The sequence below is a fragment of the Silene latifolia genome, chromosome 3, assembly GCF_048544455.1.
Source record: "Silene latifolia isolate original U9 population chromosome 3, ASM4854445v1, whole genome shotgun sequence".
In the NCBI taxonomy this organism is placed as follows: Eukaryota; Viridiplantae; Streptophyta; class Magnoliopsida; order Caryophyllales; family Caryophyllaceae; genus Silene; species Silene latifolia.
In genome coordinates, this window is record NC_133528.1 from 69,445,978 (window position 1) to 69,457,840 (window position 11,863).

Sequence of the window (11,863 nt, forward strand, 5' to 3'; positions counted from 1 at the left end):
AAGAGCAGCGGAAGTCACCTTGAAAGAAAATCAGAAGACGGAAAGAAACTACCCCCATGACGAGTAGCCCAAAAGGGAGAAAACACGTCAGCCGGGGAGCTGAGTAACAGTTAACACCTCAATATAAGCAGAACATATTTTGGTCGTGGCGTGGAAACAATCACACATAAAAATAAAAATAAACACAGAGTATAAGAAAAACACTCCCAGAACTAATTTGTACCTCAAACCAACTCCGTTCTATTTCCATAATATACCATACTCTTTATTCCAATAATTAACCAAGTTTCAAGTAATTACTTCGTCTTACTCATTACTCCGTCTCATAATTTATTACTCCATAGTAACCAAATATCGTATTCTCTTCGTCAACCCTAAGCCAAGGACAAGGGATGAGTGATTTGGCGGATAAAACCGCTAAACAATATATCCATCTCAATATAAATTTCAATCTCATAATTATATAACTCAATAACCATGGTCACCCCGGACCGTAAACATAACTCGTCACATAGGCCCCATAACTCAATATCAATAACCAATCTCAATTTCAATATCAATATCGTCAAAAGGTCCAATAATGAACCATGCTCAATACTTGAAATAAAATTCTAAGCTACTCACCGCTAGCCAAGATCAAAGGAAACAACAATTAAAAATACAACCCAATTACGTGCACAATATTTCAATGTAAAAATAAATGTCATGCTAACTATTCACCCTCACCAATATCATCATACGTTAATATCACTATACTGCTATATATATATATATATATATATATATATATATATATATATATATATATATATATATAGAGTTAAGATCCGGTGAGAACGAACACTCAGTGAGAACGGTGAGAACGCATATCTACCATTAGATTAAAAGAGATCTGACGACCCACACTTTACCTCACACAAACACAACTCTCCCAAAACCAAAACTTCCTGTCATCCTTCTCCGCCTTAACTCCAGCCACCACCCCAACGATCTAGCCTCCGATTGTGGTACGATCACCAATTTCCTCCATCGACGTTTAAATGTATCCCACCTCCATCTATATTTCTTCCAAATCATCTTTATCATCTATCTCCTTCTTCCTTCCTCGCCGGAAATTCGCCCGTTCGTTACCATTGTTGCTGCTGTAAATATCGATGCCGAAAATGGCGCTGTCGTCGCTGATAAATCTAACTTAACGATGTTGATTGTGGTCGCAAGTTATTCCTCTTGCAGTTGTTATTGAACATATCATTTTTCGGCCTCTAATTTTGGTATTCAATTATTCTAATCAAATTGTTTAGTGTTAGAGTTATGATTGTGAATTGCTATGATTTTTTTAATAGTGTGGATTCCTTTCTTACAGAACTTCCATGAATATGATGCTGGTCACATAGATTATAAGCTTGTAATGATTATGCTTAATGTTTATATTAAGTTTGAGAATTGTGATAAGTGATGATTTTCTTCATCAGTTAGTTATTTTTTGGTTTAGGGTTATTTAATGGGAATACTCCAAACTATTGTGGTGCTTCTCAAAATACTCCGAACTATAATTTAACTACTAATATAACAAACTATTACACCCCTTCGCTTTTAATAGAATTGACACTTTATTAACTTGAAATAGCAGGTAAAAACGCCTCACTTTTCTCATTATTGATGATATTCATCTCATTCCTCTCTCCTATACTAAATAATCTGGAAAACCCAGAAAACCCTCTTTAAATTACATAAAATTCAATAAAAGCGCACAAAACCCCTAATTCACCGAATTGAATCTTTGACACTACAGACCCAGAAAATACCAAATTGCAAATCTATCCTAAAAAAAAACTACATAGAGCTTTCACGTGTTTCAAGCAAATCTGATACTCCAATGTAACACAAATTGTTCCGTAACTTATGCATTAATTTTGCCGCACTTTCTGCTAATTCATACAAATATAAGATGGAGAAGGAGAGTACTAGGAGATTGGTTCCGCCGCTTCTGAGAACCAAAAATCAGGAGATAGAAAGCAAAAGGAGGGTGAATTGAAGATACAGATCTTTGTGAAAACCCTAACTCGGAAAACCATCACTCTTGAAGTTGAATGCAGTGATACCACCAATAATGTCGAGACTAAGATTCAAGATAAGGAAGGCTGCTGCTTCTTTAATTTAGTGAGTGATAGTGTTACTGAAAATGTTCTTGTTGAGATTGCTACTGATGATGATGATAGGGAGAGAAGAAGCCGGCAGCAATCGAGGAATTTGGGGTTAGGTTTATGCCGGTGGAGTTGTGTCTGTGAAGCAATGGATTGTGAATGATATTTGCAAAGATCGAAGATGATAAGCTTGATTTTAGGGATGATGATTTGGAATTGGGGAAGAATGTGGAGTAGATGATGATGAGGAGTGAAAGGAGGTTGAGGTAGATGATGATTATGTGAATTAAGATGGTAAAGAGGATAATTTGAGGAGATTAATGTGGTTTGGTAATCTGGTGAAGAAGAGATTAATTGGGTGTGGGTGTGGATTTTGGTGTTACTGGAGAAGAATAAGAGATTAAAGAAGATTAATTGTTATGTTTTCATAAAGTAACCGGTTCAACAGGTAGCACATCCACTTGTTTTAGTAAAAGCGAATAGATGTGATAGTTGAGTATATCGGTAGTTAAAATAAAATTCGTAGTATTTTAAGAAGTACCTTAATAGTTTGGAGTATTGTCATTAAAAAACCCTTTGGTTTATTATATAATTTAATTGTTAAATTATGCATCAGATGTTTTGCAATGTTGATTCCAGCAACAATGGCGTATGGTATTTGCAAAGTTGATTTGGGGATTTTTATTTGTTTAATTTTTTTAATGTGGAGTTGACTTTTGTGTACCCGACTATCCGATTCATGTTATATACGTGTATCTAGATTACATATTTGTGTATCTAGATCACGTATTTGTGTATCAAGATAATACGTATTCTTTTGTATAATATATGGGAGAAAATGTACCTCGGGCGGAAAAAAGTGTATCTGCATTGTTATAAAAATGTATGGAAAAAAATGTATCTTACATCGTCATAAAATGTATCTAGAATTTATGTAAAAAGTGTACCTATAATAGCATAAAGTGTATTTGAGAATTAACGGGGGGAAAAAACGTACCTGGCATGTATTTTAATGTATCTAGTAGCTGTAAAAAAAATGGAAAAAAAATGTATCTGGATTGTTATAAAGTGTATCTAGAATTCATGAAAAAGATGTACCTACGAGTATCTAAAGTGTATCTGAGATTTGATAAAAAAAAATAAAAAAAGTGTACCTAGCATATATTTTTAAAAACTGTATATAGAACTCCGATAAAAAGTATAACTAGGATAAAAAAAAAGTGTATATAGAATTCTGGTAAAAAGTGTTTCTACGATATTCAAAAGTGTATCTGAGATATGGTAAAAAAAAAGTGTATCTACATTATTAAAAAGTGTATATAGAATTCTGGTAAAAAGTGTACCTACGATAATCAAAAGTGTATCTGAGATTTGGTAAAAAAAAAAAAAAAAAAAAAAAAAGCGGTGTATCTACATTATTAAAAAGTGTATATAGAATTCTGGTAAAAAAGTGTACCTACGATAGTCAAAAGTGTATCTGAGATTTTGTAAAAAAAAAAAAAAAGGTGCACCTTGTAAATATATATATTCTAATTCTAATGTATATAGTGCGTTCTCACCGTTCTCACCCAGTGATCGTATATATATATATAGGGTCGGGATCCAGTGAGAACCACTACTATAATGAGAACCGTGAGAACCACCTTAATCTAATAGAATAGGAGACGCACGTGCAAATCACCTACCCCTAAACATTCTAAACTCTGTCATTTCTCCAAATTTCGTTTCCCTCTCATCATTCTTTCTCTCTCCTCGAATATCACCATCTTCAACGACACCATTTTATGCGCGCCATTGATCCTCAACTACTCATCCAGCAATCTCTTCAACGATCTACCTATTCGACGCGTCCTTCATGAATGGAACCTTTTTATTCAAGGTAATATTTCGAAATTGCTGATTAATTTGTTGAATTTGAAAATTAAGGTTCGGTAATTTGAGAAATTGTTTAAATTGGTTGAAATCGTGATATTGTTGGCTCAGTTTTATGAATTATACAGGTTTTACAATCGTCAAATTATTAGCTACGTGCATCAAATTGTTGCTATGTGTGTCAAATTAGGGTTTATAGTTTGATCTGTTTGTAATTTTTCAATTAATCGATTAAAATTAGGGTTTATAGTTTGATCTGTTTGTAATTTTTTAATTAATCGATTAAAATTACGGTTTACAGTTTGATCTGTTTGTAATTTTTCACTTAATCGATTAAAGTTGTTGAATTTGAGCAATTAGGGTTTCGTAATTTGAGAAATTAGGGTTCTTTAAAATTAGAAATTGCGTAAATTGGTTGAAATCGTGATATTGTTGGCTCAGTTTTATGAATTAGACAGGTTTTGCAATCGTCAAACTATTAGCTACGTGCATCAAATTATTGATATGTGCATCAAAAATTCTAAATTTAGTTTTAGTAATAATTCCCTGATATGATTTTATTGTCAGTAACTTAATTTTAAGTCGTCGTTATTGCAGCAATGACATTCTTAGTTCAATGGGGTCGCGTAGTTCTGCTAATGTCATTACAAATGACATTACAAATGAAGGACAGATGGTTGAAGTTATTGCATCTCAATCCATATCAGAAATATCTGCCCTTAACATTGATGTTCCTGAAATCGTACAAGGTATAATTCTGTTGAACTGTTTGTGCTGAATGATCAGATACTGTTCTATATAACCGTACTGTTGTACACTTGAGTTATCCAGTAAATCTAAATCCTAACTCTACTTTAATTTCATCACATTTGCAGATAACGTAGTAGACGAGGCAGAAGTAATAGAGGAGGCAGAGGTAATAGAGGATGCAGAGGAGGAGGAGGAGGAGGAGGAGGAGGAGGAGGAGGAGGAGGAGGAGGAGGAGGCGTCCGGTTCAAGCAACATGAATCGGATTTTTGGTTGTCCTACCCATCTCAAGCCTGTTATTGGTATGGTCTTTGATACACTTGAACTCGGTATTGCCTTTTATGAAGCATATGGAAAAGAATGTGGGTTTGTGACTAGAAAAGGCTCACAGAAAAATAAACAGGGTGTCACTACACATAAAACTTGTTTGTGTAATAAGGCTGGAGAATGTGAAGCGAAAGGCAAAAAACACCGTAGGCAAAGGACTCGGGTAGGTTGCCTTGCTAGGATTAACTTTAAACGAATTGCTAACGGTCAATACCAAATTTATGGTTTTGTTGAAGGGCATAATCATATGCCAGCTACACCATTAACAATGGTACATCTGACGCAAACGAGAGAATTGAATATAGTTCATAAAATAATGATAGTTGACAACTCAAAGGTTAACAAAGGTCCAGTTATGACCTATAGGATGTTTAAGGAGTATGTCAGAGGTTATCAGAATGTGGGTGCTTCATCGGAAGACTTTAAAAACTTTTCAAGGGATATCAAAAAGTTCTTGTCAGAAGGGGATGCTCAAATGCTTATTGAGCATTTTATGAAAATAAAAAGAATGTGTCCATCCTTTTACTTTGACTTTGAGGTAGATGAGAAAGGTAGATTGTCACATGTTTTCTGGGCTGACCCTATTAGTATAAAAAATTATTTGCTATTTGGGGATATGACATCCTTTGAAACTACCTTTAGGAAAAATAAGTATAGAATGATATTCGCCCCTTTTACAGGGGTGGATCATCATAAGAGATGTGTGACCTTTGGGGCTGGGCTTCTTATTAATGAGAGCAAGGAGTCATTTGCTTGGTTATTTACGAAATTCCTAGAAGCTATGGGGGGTCGTTATCCTGTGTGTATAATAACTGACGAAGATTTGGGGATAGAAGGAGGACTTAAGAAAGTCTTTAAAGATAAAGTACAACATAGATATTGCATGTAGCACATATTGAAGAAGTTTCTAGAGAAGGTAGGGCCTGTTATATGTAGAGAAACTGAGTTTTTGAAAGAGATAAACTCATGTGTTTGGGGTGAAGATGTGGAGCCTGCTGAATTTGAGGAAAGATGGACATCCATTGTGGAAGCTCATGGGTTGTCGGATAATGAGTGGCTTCAGGAAAAGTATGGCATTAGACATTTTTGGATTCCAGCTTACTTTCGTGACTTGTTATTAGGAGGGTTGATGAGAACCACCTCGAGGTCCAAGTCAGAAAATCATTTTTTTAGCAATTTCACTAATCCAAATTTGACCCTTGTTGAATTTTGGATGCGCTTTGAGAGTGCAATGGATACACAACGATGGGCTCAATCAAAGCGATTGCACAATCTAAGTACTCGTTTCCGACTTGGCTACTCCTCTAGACTGGAAAAGCATGCAGCGAGAAACCTACACTCCGAGAATTTTCGAGGAGTTCAAAGTGGAAATAAAAGCAGCATGCTTTACATGTGCCATTGGGGACAAACAAAAAGATAAGAATCATGCAATTCTCTACATAGATGTCAAGGATCGTGAGAGAAAGAAAGACTATAAGGTGGGTTATAAGACAGCTGAAGTGAAACTAGTATGCAATTGCAAGAAATTTGAACGACATGGAATACTTTGTCGACATATTCTCTGTGTTCTTAAAGATTATGGTTTTGAGAAAATTCCAAGCGAATACCTACTAAATAGGTGGAGCAAACTAGCAACCTGCCAGCCAATATTCAATTCGATAGGCGGTTGCTTGTTGATTTGAGATCGTCGATGCACAAAAGAACAAACCGATTGAATTGTGGTCGAAATGTTCACTTGTGTCTCACTAGTTGAACAGAGTCCGTTAATTGTGATGAGTTACTAACCATTTTACGCGAGTTCAAGGAAAGGGTACTTGCAGAAACAACAAGTAGTGTCGCTGATGATGGTGGTAATAGTAGTATTGGAAAGAAAAGGGACAAAAATGCGGAAATTGGAATGCTCTTGGGTACAAGCGTGCCTAGCGAAATTACAATTTTGCCGCCAAGACAATGCAAAAACAAAGGCTCGGGGAAAAGAATGATTTCACAAAGAGAAAGAGCAGGGGAAGTCAATAAGAAACCACTAAGAAGATGCAAGGCTTGTGGGCAGATGGCGAACCACGATAGCAGGAATTGTGACCGACCAAAGGATCACTAACAAATAGTCGAGTAAGTGATGTCTCTTATTAGCGCAAGTTTTCTACTTTTACCCTTTTTGTTTCCCTCTAATTTTTATCTTTGTTGACATTTGCTTTCTTATGTGTGAGATTGAAGTTTTTGCGAGGAATTGGGTTTGTGCGGCGGAATTTTTGAGCATCATTTGAGAAGTCAACACTTGTTTTTGAGCATCATTGAAGTTTTTAGGATTATTTTTGAGCATCGTTGAAGTTTTTAGGATTATTTTTGAGCATCATTTGAGAAGTCAACAATTGTTTTGTAATAAATGTAACGGGAGGCTTCCGGATTCTTAAATTGTATATTTGAGAAGATGAAATTGTGATTCGATTTAAGATTTAAAAACATGTATTTCTCTGAGCAATTATGACATGCACATACAAGCTCATTTTATGCACGTATGAGGTCATTTTATGCACATGTGATAATTGTTTCTCCAAATTTGGTAATTAGAAAGCTGAAACATGTGACCAATTTATGCCAGCAATAAAATGTGATTAGTTGAATCATCATCGTGTATGACAAGTCGTTAAATATCATGCAACTAAAAGGTTATTCCATGCATATAGAAGGCCATTTTAATTCTCATTTCAAGTCTCGAAACTTAAATGTGAGTGATTATTAAAGAAGTCGGGCGAATCCTATCAGCACTTTAGGCACGGCCCAGCACGTCACGCTCAAAGTACATTGGTAACTCTAAATAATGCAAGTAATTTTGTTTTGAAAATTTTCATGCATGTAGAAGGCTGTTCCATACACATATAACGCCTTCTCATGCATGTAAATATGCAAGTTACTTTCGGATTTTAAAACAACACCCTGACAAATGGAGTAATTCTCATTACAAGTCTCATTAAAAAGGCCATAATCTAGTGACATAATTGTGCCCCATACAGTTAAAAAGCTGTTCCATTCACATATAACGCCTCCTCAGGCACGCTCAAGTCTCGTTAAACAGACCCGAAAGTCGACAAATTACATGCACGTAGAAAGGTATTGCATACACATACAATGCCTTCTCATACACGTATGAGGGTCTTCCATACACACAAAAGTTACTTGGAATACCTACACATCTGCAACCTACAAATTTAGTCCACCTACAAACTAATGCCTGCCCAAATCAAAGAATCAACAAAAGACAATGAGAAGGTTCTCTGCCACTCCCATTTGCTAAGCACACAAACTCTCACCATATTCTTGCAAAAAAAACACCTAGGTATAATCCTACAAAAAAAAGGTAGGGAAATATTGTTACATTTAAAGTCACTTGACATCAATATTGAAAACTGATTGGAAAATAATAGAAACAAAATTAGATAAAGCATTCGGAAGATATTGTTATTACCGTTCTCTTGTTTTCCTCCCATCTGATAAGATCTACAATCATACTCTCACCATATTCATCCAAATTCTGCATATATATTTGACAAAAATATTGAAAGTGTTGCAATAAAATATGCCGAATAATATTTGACTAATATAACTTGGTTTAGACATCATTACCTCGTAACAAGTCTGATCGGACCATAATGATTGACAACTCAAGTTTTCTAGAAACTTCAGCAAATAGACTCCGCAAGAATACCTTTTGAAATAAGGAAACTTGTTAAACGCTTTAAAATGGTGTGTATCCCATCGTAAATATTTATCACGAGTAGAGTATAGTTTAAACAAGTAAGGTACCCATTCTTTTGTCGAGGCACATCCACAGTCACAAACGGAAAATTGTTTATTTGCAACAGCTTTTTGTATCCTGGAAAGTCTCTTGCAATAATCCCCAAAGCAGGAAATAACTACAAAAAACCAAAAAAAAGATAAACACAATAATATAAAAGCGAAGGAAAACCAACACAAAATTGAGGTAACAAACCCCTAAGGCATACGGATATAATCATACCGTTTCAACTAAAAATTTACATCTTGTGTCAGGACGCCTAGGCAAGTTTGAGTCAAGTATAAAGTTGGTCTTTTTAACAAAGTCAGACACGCAAGCAAACCAATGTTCACGGTCAACACAGTAAGGGAAGAAAGCCTGCAAAAACGCCCATAGGGAAATGAAAAAGTGAGGGGATAATTACCAGTTCGACGGGATAATATACAAACAGGTTAGACAGGATATTTAATAAAGTTCTTTCTTGGGCAAGAACTTAATTAAGTTCTTTCAAAGTAGTAAATTCCGTCGATATAATAAAATTAAAAAGTGACGGGATAATTACCAGTTTAGCTTTGGTTAGACTTTTGGGCAAAATCTTGAAGCTTAATGTCGACTTTGAAAGCTGTTTTTAGCGACAACATCCTGAAAGTTGAGAAAATTTTTGAAAAATGTTGGTAATTCCAAGTAGAAACATTAGCCGTGACTAAGGATGAATATGAATACCTTGATTATTGTCGGAAAGTACACAAGATTTGGTCTTTCAAGTGTTAAACGAAGACCAACAAGGTCAATTACCATATCCATGATCCATTTTCCTCCAAACAAAGTCGACATTCCTTCTTGGGTTACTTGCAGCCATGGAGTGTCTACAACAATGTCACTAATAATGCACATATTGTAATTAGATGCACACACAACAGCAAAGTGGACAAAAACAACTCAAAAAGATGCTATATGGTCAGTGATAACTTACTCCTTATTTGCCACATTTGTCCTAATAAAATTCATCAAGTGTTCATCTGTATAGGGCAAGTCTCGTGGAACTTCATTCCTGGGGAGAAAAAGGGAAAACACAGAACAATTACATAACCATAGCACACTTTTAATAAACCAGGAGTCATCATATAGTAATGAGAAGCATTGTTGGTAATAGATTTCTGATTACCGAATCACACTGACCATTCTTGTAAGCCTTTGCTTTAGACGTCACTTGATCTTTCACGATGTTGTCTTGCCAAGTCAAAATTTCATTGCAAACCCTCACAATGTAACGCTTCACATCAGTTCTCTGAACAATGATATAAAGTAAAATCAACCGCAGAGCCTACACATCTAATACACATACCTACATATCTAATACACATACCTACACATCTAATACACATACCTACATATCTAATACACATACCTACATATCTAATACACATACCTACATATCTAATACACATACCTACATATCTAATACACATACAAGGCTGATTCATGAAAGAACAAAGCTAATACATGCATGTTGATGGCTTCTGGCGTCAGGAAATATAGAAACACCAACTAAAAATTTGACTTAAATAATGGAGACTTACGTCCTTGAGCAGCTTTAAAGTATACCGACACTTATTCCCATTGTACGTCTCCATATGTCGCATCATGTAAATTCCAGTATCACGCTCGACAGAGAAACTTTTATTCGGAACATACTCTTTGGCTACTACAAAATATGTAGCATGCAGCTTTGGAATCATGGAAGAAAGCTTTGCACTTAATCTGTTTCTTCGTTAGACGAGAGAAGACAATGCCAAGCAAATAAGTTCGCTATATAAGAATTAAATCAGACATTTAACATACTTATTGTCAAACGGTGTGAAAACATACCACATATTGAACACTGACATGAAAATCTACACACCCTGGATCACACGGTTGTATAACTTCATACAAGTTATGATCAATATCAAAACAATGAAGAAGTGGGCTGGGTGCAACAACAGGGAATAAAACCTGTCAAACAATAGTTAGTTGGGTTTGTATATTATTTAATTATGTACTTTTAAAACTTTTAAAATATTGAACAACTTACCAATTTCACGTCTCTATAGTTGATATCCAATGAGGCTATCTGTTGTTTCAATTAGGTGACCCGTATTAGAGAATAAAAAGGTACAAGTTGATAACTGAGACCAACAAAATTTAAATATCAAAATTACATCAGTTGTTTCAGTGAGAAAGAGACGGGAAATTGATCTACGATCTCTTAACCTGTTTCCATTATTCAGATAATCACACCACACATTGATCACGTCGATGTTAACGCTACCACCAAATAGCAAGGTCTTCATATCATATCGTGTAAGAATCTTGCCGCCACGGCTGAACAGAACCTCGCTACAAAAATAAAACCTTAGTGTTATAGAAAGAAAATATAATACATATACAGAATAAGAAAAAAATAAAAGCAAAATTAATAGACTAATACATACCCTTCATCTAAGTCAGCGGCAAATGCATAGTCACCCATCGTTTTTGATCGACTCAAGGCATCCATCACGTTCACATTTCGTATGAAGAAAGGTGAACGAAAAACGTCAGGTAACTCAACTTTCCTCTTACACTTCCGAGTCTGGGAGGGGACGGTTGGGGACAGTTCTACAAGCGGAGAAGAAGGCATAATTTGAGATTCATTCAATGACAGTTGTGACGAGATAACTATTGGTGATGCAGGGGATGGATTGGAAGGTGCAGCTGATGTGCTTGCACGGGGAGGGGAATGAATAGAAGGTGCAACGGGAGTGCTTCCACGGGGAGGGGATGGGATTGAAGGTGTAGCTGACATTGTTGCACGGGGAGAGGATGGAATGACAGGTGCAGTTGACGTGCTCGCATGGGGAACATCACACATATCACCAGACCTCTGTGCTTCGCGGAACTCTTGAGATGTATATAACGCATCCTCACCGTGAAAGAGACTGAAAGATGGTCCCTCCATGAGTTCCTTGTCCATCTTTTC

At 35.7% G+C, this 11,863-nt stretch overlaps 3 protein-coding genes across 3 annotated transcripts; 2 read left to right on the top strand and 1 right to left on the bottom strand.

Annotated features, from left to right (window-relative positions):
• The first annotated feature begins 5,019 nt into the window (after nucleotides 1-5,019).
• On the top strand, nucleotides 5,020-6,263 carry LOC141649182 (protein FAR1-RELATED SEQUENCE 5-like). Its single transcript, XM_074457878.1, has 3 exons — nucleotides 5,020-5,889; nucleotides 5,980-6,158; nucleotides 6,212-6,263. The coding sequence occupies exons 1-3, from the start codon at nucleotides 5,020-5,022 to the stop codon at nucleotides 6,261-6,263; spliced, it is 1,101 nt and encodes a 366-aa protein (XP_074313979.1).
• A 146-nt stretch (nucleotides 6,264-6,409) lies between these two features.
• Nucleotides 6,410-7,188, top strand: LOC141649183 (protein FAR-RED IMPAIRED RESPONSE 1-like). Its single transcript, XM_074457879.1, has 2 exons — nucleotides 6,410-6,755; nucleotides 6,848-7,188. The coding sequence occupies exons 1-2, from the start codon at nucleotides 6,410-6,412 to the stop codon at nucleotides 7,186-7,188; spliced, it is 687 nt and encodes a 228-aa protein (XP_074313980.1).
• Nucleotides 7,189-8,145: 957 nt separating this feature from the next.
• On the bottom strand, nucleotides 8,146-9,503 carry LOC141649184 (uncharacterized). The gene is made up of 7 exons (XM_074457880.1): nucleotides 9,499-9,503; nucleotides 9,425-9,464; nucleotides 9,106-9,240; nucleotides 8,892-9,001; nucleotides 8,712-8,793; nucleotides 8,554-8,619; nucleotides 8,146-8,319 (listed from the first exon to the last, which is right to left on the bottom strand). Exons 1-7 carry the CDS (start codon nucleotides 9,501-9,503, stop codon nucleotides 8,146-8,148), a joined length of 612 nt encoding a protein of 203 aa, XP_074313981.1.
• Nucleotides 9,504-11,863: the final 2,360 nt, after the last annotated feature.

What these genes read in the sequence shown, in the direction of transcription:
- LOC141649184 (XM_074457880.1), bottom strand. An exon ending in GTCTAACCAAAGCTAAACTG is followed by an intron (nt 9,241 to 9,424) that starts GTAATTATCCCG and finishes GCGTTTTTGCAG; the next exon opens with GCTTTCTTCCCTTACTGTGT. An exon ending in GTGCCTCGACAAAAGAATGG is followed by an intron (nt 8,794 to 8,891) that starts GTACCTTACTTG and finishes TTATTTCAAAAG; the next exon opens with GTATTCTTGCGGAGTCTATT.
- LOC141649182 (XM_074457878.1), top strand. Translation starts at nt 5,020, where the DNA reads ATGAATCGGATTTTTGGTTGTCCTACCCATCTCAAGCCTGTTATTGGT. An exon ending in CTATGGGGGGTCGTTATCCT is followed by an intron (nt 5,890 to 5,979) that starts GTGTGTATAATA and finishes TATTGCATGTAG; the next exon opens with CACATATTGAAGAAGTTTCT. An exon ending in AATGAGTGGCTTCAGGAAAA is followed by an intron (nt 6,159 to 6,211) that starts GTATGGCATTAG and finishes ACTTGTTATTAG; the next exon opens with GAGGGTTGATGAGAACCACC.
- LOC141649183 (XM_074457879.1), top strand. Translation starts at nt 6,410, where the DNA reads ATGCAGCGAGAAACCTACACTCCGAGAATTTTCGAGGAGTTCAAAGTG. An exon ending in AATATTCAATTCGATAGGCG is followed by an intron (nt 6,756 to 6,847) that starts GTTGCTTGTTGA and finishes CTAGTTGAACAG; the next exon opens with AGTCCGTTAATTGTGATGAG.